This window comes from Labrus bergylta, chromosome 6 (genome assembly GCF_963930695.1).
Source record: "Labrus bergylta chromosome 6, fLabBer1.1, whole genome shotgun sequence".
In the NCBI taxonomy this organism is placed as follows: domain Eukaryota; kingdom Metazoa; phylum Chordata; class Actinopteri; order Labriformes; family Labridae; genus Labrus; species Labrus bergylta.
In genome coordinates, this window is record NC_089200.1 from 16,939,926 (window position 1) to 16,957,566 (window position 17,641).

General features: G+C 41.3%; 1 protein-coding gene across 1 annotated transcript in view; it reads right to left on the reverse strand.

The window, feature by feature from the left end:
• The window catches only part of fbn2b (fibrillin 2b), a 61,363-nt gene that overhangs the window by 31,332 nt on the left and 12,390 nt on the right, over window positions 1-17,641 (reverse strand). Inside the window, exons 5-8 of the mRNA XM_020639001.2 lie at window positions 12,919-13,014; window positions 12,149-12,244; window positions 3,654-3,851; window positions 495-620 (exon numbers count right to left, since the gene is read on the reverse strand). Of these exons, the coding sequence (XP_020494657.2) occupies window positions 495-620; window positions 3,654-3,851; window positions 12,149-12,244; window positions 12,919-13,014 (516 nt within the window). The remainder of the gene's footprint in view (window positions 1-494; window positions 621-3,653; window positions 3,852-12,148; window positions 12,245-12,918; window positions 13,015-17,641) is intronic.

The window sequence follows — 17,641 nt, forward strand, 5'->3', positions numbered from 1 at the left end:
ATAGAGATTTGTCAACTGATCCCCGCAAACCCGCAGTTATCATAAAGTGCACAGTCTGTGACAGTCTCACCATGAACTCAACAAAATGTAACTTAAGCTCAACTTTCTGTCTTGTGCATGGCTGACATGTTAGCATGCAAAAGTGCTCTTTCCAAGCAAACCGATATATTTTGCAAAGCACTGATGATTCTTTGAAAAAGACAACTTTTTGATATCAGTCATTTTCCAAGTTAGAAATAACTTTGTAAACATAAATAACTTTATGTTTTACGGACTTTATGATTTATTAGCTGGTACATTTGTGAAACTTGTGGGAAGGCAGTATCATATAAAATACAATGGCAACAAATCAAAGATGGCTGCTAGTCCTGGTTGTTTTACGACCAAAGTTACATAAATCTTTTATATGGGGGACTATAATACCTTTAGTCCTCCCTATGAAGGTTTATTTAAAAATAAAAAAACATATTTCTGTTTATTCAGATCAGACTTACCTTCACATTTATGGCTGGTTTCACTCTGACGGTGGCCTGCAGGACATTTACACTCGTAGGATCCCACAGTGTTGATGCAGTTACCTCCTGCACAAAGACCTGGCACGGCCTGGCACTCGTCCACATCTGCAAGGGAAGGTGACATAGGAAAAACAAAGACAGATATTAGTAAGTAGAGATAAAAGCAGATACAACTTGCATCTGCAGATAATTGGTTGAAGACCACATTGACCACATCCTATGTTTGTAATACACTCATAAATAAGAAAGGAAATGACTCAACGTGTGGGGAAAAATGAAAGTTATTTGTAGTTTCAAAGGTAGCAGATGAGGTGAAAATGAGTGGTAGTTTGTGACTGGTTGTGATGTGTAAGATCACTTCCAGAAAAACCCACTCCAGCTCATGTTTGAGCAGGAAATGGCTTCTAACATGAGCATTTTCCAAGCATTCAACATGAGTCACTTTTACCAGTATTAGGGATATCTGGGCAGGATCATGTAAAAACGTGGATTCTCTAGGATATATTTGAAACACACGCACATACACAAAGTCAAGATAAATCCACGTCAGTGTCAGCTTAGCAGTGTCGACTGCACTTTTAATTTGCAGCTGTACTTAATAATAAATGTCCCACCATATTTTAAAACCTGCATTCTTGCACACATAACAAAAAGGCTGTTTCTAATCATTTTATTATATTCGATCGCTGCTTCTTTTTAAGAGGGCCTGAAAATGCCTTCTGGTGTTGAGGAAGTCTCAATGCCAAAGGCAGAGAGAGAAAGAAAAAAAAAAAGCATCTAGCAGCCAACATCCTGATGTGGAAGCCTGCAGTCCTTACATTTGGATTCATGGTCAGGTGTGCTTTGTACTGCTGCCAGCAAGACATTGCTCCAGGCTCACTCGTTAGGTACTGTATCTTTGGGGAATATGTCTGTGTGTGTGTGTGTTTGTGTGTGTATTTGTGAGAGGGAAAAAGAGCTACGAGTCAAAGTTACAGCAGAGAAGACAAAAACAGAGATTCAGAGAGTCACAGAGCTAAAAAAGAGAGAGGGAGTAAGGAATGAGGTATGCGAGGCACACAGAGATGAGTGATGCTGGCGATTCACACAGGCATACCTCGAACACATGAGGAGACAGACATGAAGTTATGGAGCTAAATACAAACCAGTGACTGATGCCAGATGTCCAACCTTTTTAAATCAAGCCTCTTTTATGATCTATGCAGACTCTCAGTGTTATCTGGGTGGATTTTGGTGTTACTGCTTGTGGAACACAGCCCTACATATATGTGACATATTTTAACACATGTCTTCTTTTAAAGCACTTCAATTAAAGTGGAAACAGGATACTTTTGTCAATGCAATACATGATAACTCAGGGATGTGATTGGCAAAAGGAAAAAAAGCAGGAACCCCCCCAAGACACACACACCAGAGTAAAAACAAACAATGTACCTACAACTTAAGTTTATTTAGATATTTTTTGTCTTCATCAACAGACTGTTGATTAATGCCATGCAATAGTTAAATAGTTCAGTTTTTTAACTTATGTACAGTGCCTTTGAGTGTCTGAGAAGTGCTTTATAAATTGAAATTGAAATGTCCGGAAGAATCACATCCCTGACGAATGCTTGTTTGGAAATATCCAGCACAGAGCACACCATTTAGGGATTCAAATGAGACCCAGATTCATTTGATTACAGGTCAACAGAACTTTTGTCTTCGCCTTTGCAGTAACTTAAGCTATGAAGATTACTCTCTCAGATTGCAACACATAGGATTGCAGCACTTAATCTGCATAAACCAAACAAGGCCACTCCACCCAAATCTGCGTGGAAAAGTGGATTTGGTGCAATGAAATAAAACAGGCCCATGCACACACAAAAATAAAGTTGCTTCAGAAATTAGGGGAACACAATGCAAATTTAAATGCACTACCACTATAGTGTCCAATATGCAAAATTTAAGAGAGGTACCTCGACATACAGTAGTAGCCTGGAAAACCGACTGATAGGCCATTTCGGTTCACTTTATGTGGTCTTCATTTACAGGACCAATGGGAGATTTCAGGCTTTTACATGGACGTTGTCACACAAAGTACAAGCTCACCTATACAACTTTTTATGGGGAGTGTAAGCACTTAAGTTTGATCTCCAATTCCAGAAATACAAACGTAAACGGAATGTATCTAGTTCCTCAGTCTATATGTAGTGTGAGCAGCATTACAGATATTTGTGAGACTTAAATATAGTCCTTCTTCAGCGGCTTAAGCTAGATATCAACCATCACAGTCTGCCTAGGGTGCTGCTGGGTGTGACCATGTGAGAGGAGAAGGACTGACGCGACAGGGATCCTGGCTGGGCTCATTTACCAAGGGACATGAGCTCTGCATGTGTCATATGTTGATGTAGTCTTATTGAAAAGTCTGGGCAGGGCCATAGAGGCATTAGAGAGGCATGCAGAGAGGGTCTGATCTGGTCTGGGGGGATTTTGGGACACCAGCATCAGAAATGCTTATGAAGAAGGTCAACCTAAGTTCATATGACCCCTAATCTCTTTTTTCATAATGCCTATACAGTATGTCACTCGCTTGGACCCATTCAGCCAGAGCTGCTTGAGTTTGAGAAATGTTCAACTTCCCTTTTTTGTAAGTGAATACAGAAAATAACGCTTCCTTTTTATTTTGCATTATACATGCTTATCGGTTTCCTAGTTTTTTTCTAATATCGCTTGGTACCACGATGAACTCTGTAAGAATCAAACCTGTACAAGCGACATGTAGATGAGCTCATGTTGTAGTTTAAAAAGGAATGCTGAAGCCTGAAGACGGGGACCTTCAAGCTTTTATTTAGCAGACTACGTTTTGCTTGTAAACAGTTTCTCCTGAATAAAGACTTCACAGGAGAGTACAAGCAAGTATCCTGCCCACTGCTTACACATAAACACCACCTGTGTTTTAGCTTGAGTAGCTTGAGCTTGGGAGTGTTGTGAGTAGGAACAGCAGCTGAAATGATGACAGATAAAGTAATGGCTACAGTGTTTATCATGTGTTTCTGCATGTTGGTGTGAGTGTTTATGTGACTGTTGTGTTAAGTGTGGGTCCAGGTACATTACAGTTAAAAGTTCAAAAAGGAGGTTTTGTGTTTGATCCAAACTGACCTTGGCAGGCTCCAGTGCGGATGTTGGGGATGAAGCCTCGCCTGCAGGGGTGTGGCTGGGCGGGGCACTGCTCACAAGGGTGGCCCCATGCTCGACCAATGGTAGCACAGCAGAGGGTTTTGGTGCAGACGATTCCACTCAGCTGGCCCTGACACATCTGGTTGTTCACCTGTGTAAAACATGGTCCGGTCCTATAGTCTATGGAGAAAAGAGGGATGGAATCTTTGTTAAGTCGGTTACTTATTTCACATTTTTTTAATTCAACTATAAAGCAGAGATTCATTTCCTGAAACACATCTGGTGCAGCAGTAAGCGAAACCAGACAAAGTACATAAAATTATTTTTTTATGCAGAAGTCATAGTTCCTGTAATATGTAAATCAGTCTTTCTTTCATTTTAAATTCACTCAAACAACAAATAGAGGAAAAGAGGTGGGGGAAAAAAGCTGGCACATTATTTGAGAATGATTTTTAATAGATGACTCACAGGACACTAAGGGATGTCCTCATTGTTTAATTCAAACTCTGACTCAGCAGTTGGCTTTCCAATAGAAGTATTGACAAGTAGCATATTTTACCAGGATTTAAGAGAAAGAATATGAGACTTGGTAGCAACACAAGGGATCATGTCAGAATGCATGATTTCAGTCTTTTTCTGTGAAGACTTCTCAGAGTCAACTGGAAGGACCAGGCACACTGTTTCTTTCAGCAGGAAATTTGCAATAGGATTGGAATGACTGCTATGTATTTAGTCCCGGCAATAATAAGTTAACCCGCTGGATTGACACTGAAGCACATTCCCGTCCTTAAAGAGGTAATGGTGGGCTGAACAGTGGTGGGCTCTGTTTCAATCTACATGGCAATCAGCTAATGGCAGTGGGGTGGTCAGTGACTATCACCTCATGACGTGTATTCACTCTTAAAATTAATGGGGCATTTTGAAGCAATTGTGAGCCATTTTCAGTTCATTGCTCTTCATAGCGACTCCAATTAACACACGCTGCCAATAGCACGAAAGTGTCTAAAACATCTCATTGAATGTCAGACAGATGCATATAAAGTTGCCCATCCTATCTATGGGGAAAGGATGGTAACAGATTGCAAACAGATGCTGCAAGCAAACACATTTTAAGAACAAAATGTCCTCGCTGATCACCTTACCTCCTAGCTGCTAGCCAGCAAAAGTGTGGCATAATCTCGTTAAATGCACTTTTTCAAATCATGCACAATGACTTCACGCTCAAACTATTTCAACAATACGGTGTTCCTCTTTTCAGTCACAGCCTAATGATGGCTTCCCTTGTGGGAGAAACCCTTATTAAGTCCTCTGCAGTGGCGCCGAACTTAATACAGCCTTCATTAAAAAAGTGGATTGTTAGATTGTTGCAGTGGAGATGAAAGACAAACTGCATGGTTGACTAGCCAAGGCTGTGACAGTGAGATGAGGAGAAAGAGAGCGGACTGCTCAGCCCTGAAGGACAGAATGAGATGGAAAGATAGAAGTCAGTAGTGGTGGTGTCTGGTGGGAGTCTCTCTTTAGCCTTATTGGTTCCTTGTGCTAGATGAAAGAGGATCACAGAGAATGGGGCAAAGAGAAGGAGATGCAGAAAGAAAGAAAAAAAGAGAGAGAGAGGAAAGTAAAGTAGGTCAAACCAAGCATGCAGAGTGCAGGTTGGGGCTCTCGCCAGTTCTCCCTCTGACCCATCTGTGTTCATTTCTCTTTGCCCACTTTAGGTCTTCCTGTCCGTCTGCCTTCTACTTTCTCCAGCATATCAGCTGCTATTTGATCTTCCATCTGCACGTGGCCTGCTGCAGTAAAGATATATACTCCTCATGTGCTTCCTCATGTTCTGAGCTTTAATACAATACAAACCTCAGAAAATCCCATAAAAGAGACCAAAAACCAACAACCCTGTTGTCAGTCTCTCAATAATTCTCACCTCACTGCCTTTCACTACCTTTATGTGACATTCACAAAGCCCATCGGTTCAGAAAATATGAGTATGAGTATATTTTCCTGCTAGATTCAATTGAATAGAGTCTCAATGGTTTGCAGAAGTCATCACATTCTGTTTTTCCAACTGACAGGAAGTCTTAGCGGGAAAATTGCAGGCCATTGACTTTCTTGTATTGCAACTTAACCAGTAAGTAAAGTTGCATGACAAGACCAAAACCCCTTTCAAATACTGCAAACACTGAGCGCAAAGAACATGGTCATGTGGGAAGAAAGAAAACAATGTGGCGCGCTAATTTTTAACAGTTTAAGTCGAGCATTTGTCAAATGGACAGCAAAGAAGAAAAAGCACGAAGGAAAATAAAGGAAGAAAAAATTGCACGGCACTTCCAACTCTTCAGTCTAGGATTCTAAGAAAAAAATCTATCTCCTAGAGGAGACTGGACTTTCCCACACTCGGATCATCTAGCAATAGTCGACAGTCTCACTCTGTTGCCAAGTACTTCAATGAATGCCTGCGGGCTAAATAAAACATATATGCATACACATGCTGTATCAAACACTTCCTGCTCTTCTCTCTCTGTACACAAGAAAGCACACACTGGTCGTTGGAAAGACACATGCATCTCTCTGAGCTGCAGCAAAAGAATGAAGCATCTCGTTCCATAAATGCAAAAATAACAAACATTGTCAGAGTCCTCATCAGTGTGTGTATTCCATATGTTTCCATGGTGTGCACATCTGCACTTTCTGCATGTAAATTCATTGTGCAAGCACGAGCATGGGCAGGTCAGGACAAGAGAGCAGCCTAACTCAGGCCGGCTGACAACATTCGGAAGTAATTTAGTCTAATTAGTGTTCAAATTGCTGAATAGATTCAAAACATTTACCAGATTCAACGTTTTCTATCCTCGACCAACCCCTTACTCCTTACTGCACTTTGTCTCCAGACTTCTCTAGTTTCATTCATATCCTCTAAGCTCAACCAACCAGAAAAACTTCACAATGAATCCTTTTACTCCGAGAATGAAAGCTTGTCTGCCGACTCTGTGGTATTCTTAATGGATTCATCTCATTCTTACAGGTTTATTATACTATTATTATGTAAACGCTTATAAGTAAAGTTTCAAGAAATCGCCGCAAGTATTAACCTAACTCAGAGTTTTTTAACCTTTCACCTAATTCAGTGAACACACATTAGGCTGACAGTCATATTAGGTGATGATAATAGGATCGGATGTTTCTCATGAGATGATTTTGTAGTGAAGTGAACCACATAAGCATTTGCTAAAAAGAAAAGAAAAGAATAGAACAATAAAACGTGATCACTCATCAAAGTCTACTTCTCTTTGCTCCGATGAAAGTTGGATTTAAGGAAGACAAAAATTCTGTAAAGGCTGAAGTGAGAAAATATTGAATCCTGTCTGCACTCAAAGTTGTCTTGGAAAACAAATTTTCCCATCAGCCCCGTCTGGCTGTGAGATCAAGGAAGACCTTGACCTGAGCACTGGAAGTTAGACAGGGGAAAGAGAAATGGCCCAAAGGAAGAGGAAAAAAAATTCTGTTTCAGATTCATTAATAACTACTGAAGTATTTATAAAACTCCCAGGAGAGGAGGTCTGGGGAGATAAGACACTTGGAATATGAGTTGATCACATGGAAATGAAGATAACATCATCTGTACAAACTTTTCTACGACGTGAGGTCAGCATGTCAAAGGAATAAAGAGAAGAAATATATACACACACAGTAGACTCTGTCTGTGATCAGTGTGTGTGTGTGTGTGTGTGTGTGTGTGTGTGTCTGTGTGTAAGCCTGAAAGTGTTCTTAAACCGGATCTCCTCTCCAGACTTTACACAGCTGGAAGAACTGCTCTGAGCCTAAACGTCATGCAGTTACTCACCTATTGAGAAACAGAGACATTTTCTAATTATCTTCTGTGCACTTGTGTGTGTAATTGTGTTTGTGTGTCCATGTTTAGTTTGCGTGTAGACTGAGCACATTTCTGGCAAGTTCTGTGGAATTTCTGATTGCTCGCATTGTTTGTCCTTCTGCTGATGGGGATATAAATAAATGCTTCAAATGAGTGGGCCAGTTTGTTTGTGTGTGTGTGTGTGTGTGTGTGTGTGTGCATGTGAGTGTGTGAGAGTGTGTGTCTGTTTGTGTGCTTGGTTATAGCCAACCATAGCAGGCTCTGTTACTCTTATCATCACCATTATCAAAAGCTTGAAATCACCCTTTTCCGTTATCCCTTATTGCTCCTCAAAGAGTCCTTTAATTTGTCCCACACAAAAAGCAGTCATCCAAACGTGACTAAATGTTTAATACAGCACACGCACACGCACACGCACACACACACACACGCACACACACACACACACACACACACACACACACACACAAACTTACTTACAGGGGATAGCTACTGTGGGAAAGTGGCAATGGCCAAGATAAGCCCTCTGCAGTCTTAACAACATCCCAAGTCTGATGCCACAAGCTAACAGCTGTATAAGGCTAACTATACTGCACATAAACTCCACTCACAACGATAAATTGTCAGATAATTTTAGCACAATAACTTTGCTTATCTATTCTCAATGGGCCTATGACCTTATATTGTGTGGCAAGAAGCCATCCTCTGGCATTGTTCCTATATATAGTTTATCAATTGTACTGCCAACTCTTCTCTTTTGACTACAACAGCTACTTCTGTCTTTATTCAGATACTTCCTGCCACAATTCTGTCTAGCAGTGGAACAATAATGCAGACTCTATTGAACGCAGACACCGCCAGGCACAGGCACAGGCACAGGCGTGCAAGTGGGCTCCAGACTCCATCAACAGCTTCCACTCATGGGACATTTTACTGATTCAGCCAGGGGAAGTCTTTGTAGTGCTTTCTGAGCTGCAGCGAGAGTAATGCAGCCCATTTTTCATTTGGCCAGATCAAAGACAGCCATCATCGCTGTCCTGTGAGGCTACTCAAATATTGATTTGAACCAACCGGAGCCTCTAAATTTGGCCTCAGCACTGGGGGATAATTTGCTCAACTTTGATTTTTTTTTTTTTTCTTTTTTTCGAAAAAAAACTTTTACTAAACGCAGACTAAAATAGTTTGTGAAAGTGGCGTTTTCATTTACAAACAATTCATAAAATGAGCATTTCAATTGGATCACAAATTATACCTGAAAGCACAGAGATAATGTATCACTGACACACATTTCCAGACATGGTTTAAAGCATAGTGTTGTAGAAATGTTAAGTACTCTTTACCGGTTGACATTTTCTCCTTTGAGAGTATATTATGAGTCATGCTGCCTTTCTATTTAATTTACAGTATGGACTTTTATAGACTTGCTGTAAATCATTTTAAAATGACTGGGAACTGGCTGGATTAAACTAAAGTTTTGCTGGAAATTGTTCCTCAGAATCACCCCCACAGTGATCCACCAATACAGCCTTTCTGTTCAGACATGTTTGGTCCACTCTTATCCAGAGTCAATAGAGCAGAAATAGCACAGCGTCCTACACTTCCAGCACTTCAAAATACCCTTGACATCATCGCCTGCTGGGGGGAAAAATTGCCTTTCTGCAATTATTGCTTTATTTGCTCTGGACTGAGCCGAAGCCTGGATTTTGGGACTGACCACAGAGGCTTTATGGGTCCATTGAGAAAGACTGGACTATTACCAGTGCTGGTGGAAAGAGATCTGTGAAAAGTTCTGTGGACACGCATCAGCACCATTCCATTTGTGTGAACCTGCATGTGAAATAATGCAAAAACATGGCTGAACACAAATGCAAGACCACACTAGCCTCGCTAAAAAGAAGCTTACCTAAAAGTATAGCTATATAAATATATTTGCCTACACATGCAAACAGAAACTAAACTGTCACACATTCATAAGCTGCTCATGGTAAAGATGTTGGGAATCTTTTTGGTTTTAACCAGGAATGACTAACTCTGATTTGATCTTGTCCCACCCAAAGTCAACTAGCCTCAAGCACACGCACACAATGCTGTACACAAACAGCCACACGCGCACACAAACCGCAAACACTTAGCGGATTCCCATGACTCCACACAGCCAATTCATATTAGTTTACTTTCACTGCTTTCATAGTAACAGTTCACCAGATATCTTCTTACTAAATCACACTGTAAATCTACTGACTCATGGACTCAAACTCGATCTGTCAACCACAAGCGGAGCCATGTGACCAGCAAAGGTTACAGAAAGGCCGCTCCATCCTTTTCAGGCCAAACACAATATTAGGGATATGTACTGCTCATTTATCAATTGTGGAATATCTCAGAGGATATTTAGTCCCTGCAATCAAAAATTATGTTTCTTACTGACAGTGTGTGAAGAAATCTGTTGAAATGTTTTCTGGCCAATGGATTGAAAGATGTGCAAATTTCCTGCATGACCTCGAAGCTGAAGTCACAACTAAAGTGAAAAATCATTAATCGGAGCTATTTAATCCAAACATTGTGCTCCCATTTTTAATTCCCATATCCAACATGTGTTTGTAATGATAATCTGTATTTCTGGTGCTACTTATCTGATTCCTTATAAAGTATGTGGTTCATCTGAAAAAATGGCCGTCTCCCTTTTCTCTTTAAAGCATTTCATAGACTACATTGACAAACTGATTGAAATGTATTTTCTCCTTTCTCCAACATTCAGTGTGTTTTTTATTCCCTCTACCAGGCTTTGTCTACCGAGCTGGGTAGACCATTTTTATTTTCCCCCTGTACCTCCCTTCTTTCCCCCTCCTCCCCTCCTTTCCACCCTCCCTCTCTTTCTCTCCCTCTCTCGTCTACCTACCTTGTTCCACTCCTCATCAGGAAGTGGAGACAATCACTCTCCAAGAGGTTTTTTTTTCTGATAGTGCAGTGGGGATGTTGGGTTGTGAGGGGGATTGGACATGGGGGGGTATTTATTTCCAGCTGTCTTTAGGCTCCCTATGACAAACTCAACCACCAAAATGTTGTATTTTCCATGAAAACAAGACCCCAGCGTTTAGCTGAGGAAATAAGATGAGGGAGGATATGAGGAAGGCGGCAAGAAATGTGTAACAGATTGAGTTGAAGTGGAATCCTCATTAAAACCCTCGTATAAACACAAGTGAGCGTGAAAAAAATTAAGACCAGAGAAAGAAAGATTCAGCCAAGTAGGAACAGAAATATTAAGAGACAGCAGAAGGAGAGTGTTTATAGGTGTTTTTTGCACAAGTATACAGATGTGAAAAGGAATGTGGAAGAAAGGCTGAGAAGAATGAGCTCAGTATAATTATAGGCCGAGAACTTCCTTCACCTTAATGTAGGTAAGAGCAGGGTGAGGGTTACAGAAAGATGAGATCAGTGAAAGAGAATATTTGAGGGTGTAAAGGTCAGCTGAGGTGAAACTAAGCATGGCCTTCATTTCATTTTTTCATCAGCCACTAGACTGTAGCACCTACTTCCAACACCCTGCCATCACTTCCCACCCACTGCACACATAGCTCAGGTCTCTGTTCAAAGCTAAGGAGCCTAACACCCACAGTCTGTCTGAGCTGACTGAATGAAGTCATCCACGTTAGCAGAGCCTGAATGCTAATCAAGCACTGAGGTCACAATCTAACAGTGTATGTCTGGACTGATAGGAGGAACACTCAAGGCCACATCAAAGCCTCTCTTGTTTGATATCGTCCTTAACATTAGAGTATGTGTGTGTGTGGGACGGGAGTGCATTGATAAAAAAGCACACCATGGTTTACCACCCCTCCAAACTGACTGCTCTACCATCCTGGCCAAACAATCCTGGCTTGGTTGAACCACAAGCTTGAGTAGGTTTTTTTAAGCCCAGCTAAAGATATGGGGGCAGAAGTGGTAGAGTCTGTCGTCTCTCAACCAGAAGGTCGAGGGTCCAATCACCAGTTCGGCAGCCACAGGTCAAAGTGTCTTTGGGCGAGACTCTGAATCAAATCCCTAATTGCTCCCAAGGGGCAAAACCAACAGAGTGTCCATGTATGGGTATGAATGGGTTAAGGTAAATACTGACGGATACTTTCCATAACAGCCTCTGCCATCAGTGTGTTAATGTTGTGTGAATGGGTGAACGTGACATAGTGTAAAAGCAGCATTTACTGTTTAAATAAATGTTAGCTATATTGCAAATAGAACCTTGGTGTACTAATCACAGTAGTTGAGGTCATAATTCATGGGTAATGAATATATTAGTACTTAATTGCTGACAAAAACTATATTTGGAATGCACACAAGCTACCAAAAGCTAGCCAAAAATACTACAAGAGCCAATCATAAAAAATGTCAATGTAAACTTTTTCTGTGCACTTTGGTTTTCCATCTAAAATACCAAGCCAGGACTAGTACCATCAATCAATCAATCATTCAATCAATCTTTATTTGTATAGCGCCGATTCATAGCAAATACCAGCAGGCTTCTATGATATATTCATAGACTAGCAGTAAGACAGAAGAATAGGAGGACAGGAGATTATTAACTCTAAGCATAGAAAAGAGCATGAGCTCTCACCTCTCTCGCACTGCGGGCCAGTGAAACCATAGACACAGGCACATCTGTTGGGTCCGATGCAGCGGCCACCGTTCTGGCAGCCGTTCTCACACACAGCTAAGGGAGACAGAAGAAAACTGTTTGATTAAAAGGGGTAACAATCTATTTTGTTTTCTTTCACTTCTCTCTTTCACAGACTAACACTGATTTTGACAAAGCTTCACCGGACATCACCTTTAAATCGCAAAAACATGAACATTCTTTGTATTTGCATAAAAAAAACATATTAACAACACTAAACACCATGCCCCAAGGTTAAATTAGAAAATAAGCCTAATGCATTTGTTAAAACTCAGCAAAAGTTGGACTAACTTAAATCTCCTGCACATCAAACTTTGTAAATTATGCGTACACAAAGACAGAAATACGACTAAGTCTATCGAAGTTTGGACAATTTGTAGTTTTTATCTGACTTTTTTTCAAGATTTATTTTCGGCTTTTGTCTTTATTTGACATAGGACAGTGGATAGAGTAGGACATTGGGAGAGATTAGGGGAATGACATGTCGGCATGGAGCCAGGATTTGAACCTTGGCTGCCCGCTTGGAGCATCTCCACGTGGGGCGCGACCTAACCGCTAGGCCATCAGCACCCCTCTACCTCACTTTGTAACTTCAAGAAGACATCTGCTGCCTATACTACATACACTGGCAGGTGACAGTACAACTAACCCCCCCCCCAAACACACACACTCATCCCCGGTGTGCTGACTTTGCAGCGGCATATACTCACGCTGTCCACAGTGGCTGCCTGTGTAGCCTTTGGGGCAGGAGCACGAGTCCTCTGCGCAGCTGCCACCGTTCATACATCTAACGTTACAGGACTGAACTGTAGGGGAGAAGAAAGGATGCGGGGGTTGGGTGATGAGAGGAAAGGGCACAAAGAAAGATGGAGAGACAAATGAGAACAGTTAAAGTTAAAAACGATTTTATTCAAAAGCATTTACTGATATGATAAACCACATGTTCACTTTACAGACAGGAAATGGAAGCATTATTTGATCACTTGGTCAAACTCGGTAGATTGCTTCATTACATTGGCCCCCATCAAAAAGGCCATTGCAAACACCAAATTGTTAAATATTTATGGACAATTAAACACATTAGGCTTTTTGCGATTCACGTGGGGTTGCACAATGCTGGTGTTTCTTTGGCAGCTTCAGATCAACAGACAAGACTCAAAAGCCCCCAGGCCACAAAACCAAAGCTAATCTAGCAGACAGGGGGAGGCAATAAGTCGAGCCAGCTGTACGCTACAGTCAGTCACTCGCTCAGGAATTTGCTGAGAGGAGAAGGAAACTAGGTGAGGGGGCTAAGAGAGAATGGGGGGGGGGAGAGAAGTAAGGCATACTGGCAAATTTGAACCTCTAAATAGGATGCACCGAGGGGAAAATCTAAAGGAGAGAAAAGGTGTAATTTTGAAAAGCAGTTGAAAAACCTAAACGCTGTGATGTTTCAGGTATAATGATGTGAAATAGGAGCCTCCTAGGTGGCAGACTTCTACTCCAGACTGTGAGAAGGCCAATCTGACAGTCTCAAACACATCGAAGCAGCACTCAGGAAAACTAATTGGTCTTCCTGGCAGACGGGCAGCTTAATGCTGAGCGAGCATTTTACAGAACACAAGAAGGGAGGGCACACCTTCAGAGCTGTATGATAGAGATCTGTAGTCTCTTGATGTTTCCTCACATCCTCTTTCCACTTTCATTCTGGCTTAAGAGGGTATTTTAAGGTCCCTTAGTCTCTTTTATTTTTCTTCCTCCTCTACTTTCTTTCTTGCCTACTCCCTCAGTGCCTTTCATGCCCTTCTGTCTATATCTTAACCGTGAGTTCGACATTAATTTCCTCCTTCCCTCTCTCTCTCCATCTGCTTGTTTGTGTCTCTTTCTCTCAGTAAAATCTCTGGCATGCATGTGGAGGAAATGACTGAGCTTCCCCGTATCTGACTTTGTCTGATGAGACTTTGGAAGCTTGCACACTTTGCCAACAGGAGGCATTTCAACCACTGTAATCCACCCACTTATTCTGACTGTACCCAAACACACTAAATATGACTTGTGTGAGTCATGATGAGTGAATATACTCTTTAGGTAGCTTTTCATTGAGATCAGGCACACCAGCATGACTGTCAGCTTACACAGCAGACTTCACTTACATGAGTCAAAGAACAATAGCACGAATCTTGGATGTGAACCTTGTGTAGTTTCAGTAAATGAAAGTTTGAGGTGTTATTCACTGAAATTGTCAATAGAGCTTTAATTTTCTCCATTCATTCCGTGCAAGTCTAGTACAGTTAACTGTCTTCTGTGAAACACTTAGCAGAGTGTGCACACATTTGGCAGAGACTTTTTATTGTCTGGATTATGTCTCATGGCAACATAAAGTGATAAATGAAAGTAAATAGTTTGAAACTTTAGGACAGACTGGGTTTAGGTTCTGTGCTTTAGTGTGCTGTCTCTTTTCTTCTCACCCTTCTTCTCATTCACTCTCATGGGGCTTCCTCTCACATTTCAACCTAAGCTCTGTTCAAGACATGAGGTTAGCACTGTACAGTGTGCTCGCTTCTAAGGAATCTTCCTTCATTTGAGGCCAACAACAGGCGCAGCGGTGTGAAGCATGAATAATGATTGCAGTCAGTGATTGCTGCTTTTCCTGCCATGAAACAATGCGCGAAGAAAGCAGTTCCAGCCTGTTTTTATCCATACTCCCCCGAAGCTGAGGGCATGTTAGGTAAACTCCTACATTTGTCAACAAACCCCTGCACCCCATTTATAGTGTTTTTAATAGGCCAAATACAAACAGATTTGGCTACGTCTGTCGGGACATGAAATGTTGTGACACACTAAGAGTCTATATTTAAGATTATATTCGCTAAACCCTTTGGCCCTGGGTAAAAAAGACTAATCAGATGCTGCAAAGATTCTGTTGGCTTAATTTTATTTTTTACCCAGGAACTAAATAGGAGAAGGAGGAAGCAAACAAACACTTTTAGAGATGGAAGGAGATGACCTCACTGGGAAGCTTCACCCTTCACTCCCCCTACTAATGACACTTCATCCCCCACAGGTGGAGAAATGACCTAATGACCTGTGCCTGGAGAACTGCACCTGCAAAGCAACATGCAGGGTTTGGGGATTTGTATGTATGTGTAAATGAAAGTGTCTGTGCATGCATGCGCATATGTGTGTGTGTGTCTAAATCTTTCAGGCGTCAAGCTGGGTGAAGGTCTGTGGACCACAATGCACCTCTGTATTCCGTTAGTGTCGTTGGTGAGCTGCTCACATCTGGGTGTTTTTTACGAGGGGCTGCGAAACACAGGAAGGCCAGGTTTGTGTGTGTATGTGTGTGTCTGTGTTTGTGCAGGTACACGTGTGTCTGATGGAAAACTGAAGAGCTTTAAAGCTGTTTTTTTGTCCTGATTTACACACACCCAAGGGACCAGTGACAAGTCAGCCATACTTTCAGCATGGATGGATGATGCAGTGAAACAGAAAGCTGCATGAGATGCTGTAGACGCAGCTTGAGAGTCAAATGCAAAGGTTTCTTTCCATTCTAGGAAAGTCACAGTTCATTTGTTTCAGCTCAGGGAATTCTGTACCTCAAACACATCATCAATTCAACTGGCACATTAGAGCTTCTTTTGCTAGAAAACTTTATGGTCAAAAGCGACAAAGATCAGAAGCGACAACGTTTCTAATTAAAACTGACTCTCTCTGCTTTCCCTGAACAGCCAGTGGAAGCCTGTCAGTCTAGGGACAGCTGTTTCTCAACATTAGGGAACAAACGTCAGTCGTAATAATTTAGTAATTATGGTTATGGGAAGACAAGGTTATAAAGATGACCCTGTACGATACTGAGCACAGCTGCTCTGCCCAAAACTGCTGGCGGGTTTATTACAAGGTTGACTTACAGCTTGAACCCTTGTTGTCTGGAAACTGGCGTGTAACTCCAGGTTATTGCCAAACGAGCAGTTACAACGCAACATTGTCTCTCGAAAAGGTTTTGTTTTTTTCTACTTCAGGAAATATGAATCTTCTGCCAGGCTACCCAAAGCAACACTGACTTGTTTATTGGCTAAAAAAATGTTTTGTCCGTGTGGACACAACACAGAGATGTGGATTACATTTAGCATTCAACATGTAGCTGATTTATTCAAACCTCTGCATTCCACAAACAAGACGGAGACATAAATATGCTAACTTTAACCCAGTAAACCAGGGTGCTAGAATTAGCCTGCATAATTAAATGAAATTGGCGTTTCCAAATGGATCTCCTAGAGCTGCAATTTGTTTCCAACTGCATTGAATTATCCTGAGGAAAGGTGGAATCTCTCCAAAAGCTAAATTTGGGAGTTAACACATTTGGAAGACAAGATCTCCAATGAGGAGTGTTTGTCTTCTCCTGGCAAGGCCTTGAATCCTCTGAGACAGATAATGTTGAGAAAACAATTTTTAGCTCATTAATATGTTGAATACATACCTAAAACAGTAAGTGTGGCTCTATTGGGACTTTAATCACAACACAAAGCTTAATAACCAAGTCTCAAATGGAGAGAAAATGATAGGGAATATCTCATCCAAGAATATCAAAGATTTCCCCACAGAAGAGTTCAGGAGTGTACTTCCAGGACAGTGAACACACAGTCAGTTGCATTTCAAAGTTTAGCAGAGTTAAAGTAATTCTTTAGATTATGAGAGATGGCACTTTTTTAATTTTGAGTAAAAAGACCTCCACAGTAACTTTGAGTCATTCCACAGCATTCACTGATAGGTGTATGTTACCTCTGGTCATAAAGCTGCTTGACATCTCTCACCTTCTGAAAGCTGCCAGAGAGGTCAGAGGAAGGTCTTTAGCACTGATTCAGTCTTAAATATATCCCTTATTTACTTATAATATAACAGTAAAGCTATCATCCAGATCCTGCAGTATGCCAGTTGTTTACTTTCCCTCCACTGCCTATGAATGTACCGACAAGCCAAGCGAAACATTTCTGAGAAAAGCTGAGAATCACAGCCTGAGCCTGATGAGTTTCTACTGAGCTTTTATTCTAAGTTATCACTTAATAACTTTCTTGCATCATGCCTGTCCTTAAGGCACATTATTTTTACAGCTCTCGCCAAAGCCCTGACTCTGCAAAAGATCTGTGCGTACCCCTGACATACAGGTCAAAGGTCATTTTTTTCCTCCGTCTGACCCATGCCCTTCCTCTGCCTAATGGTCACATTTACTTATGTCTGGATGGGAGCCTCCTGATAACAGCCAGGTGATGAGTGTAAACAATATTTAAAAAAAAAAAACATATCTGTTTAAATGAGAGTATGAGCATCTGTGCATATCTATGTGTCTATGTCTGTCAGTGTTGCAAATAAAATGTGTATTAGCAGGCTTTTTGGAATGTGAGCATGTGTTAAGAGTCTGGCACGGGCCAGGCGTGACTGACGAGCCGACTTTTGCCA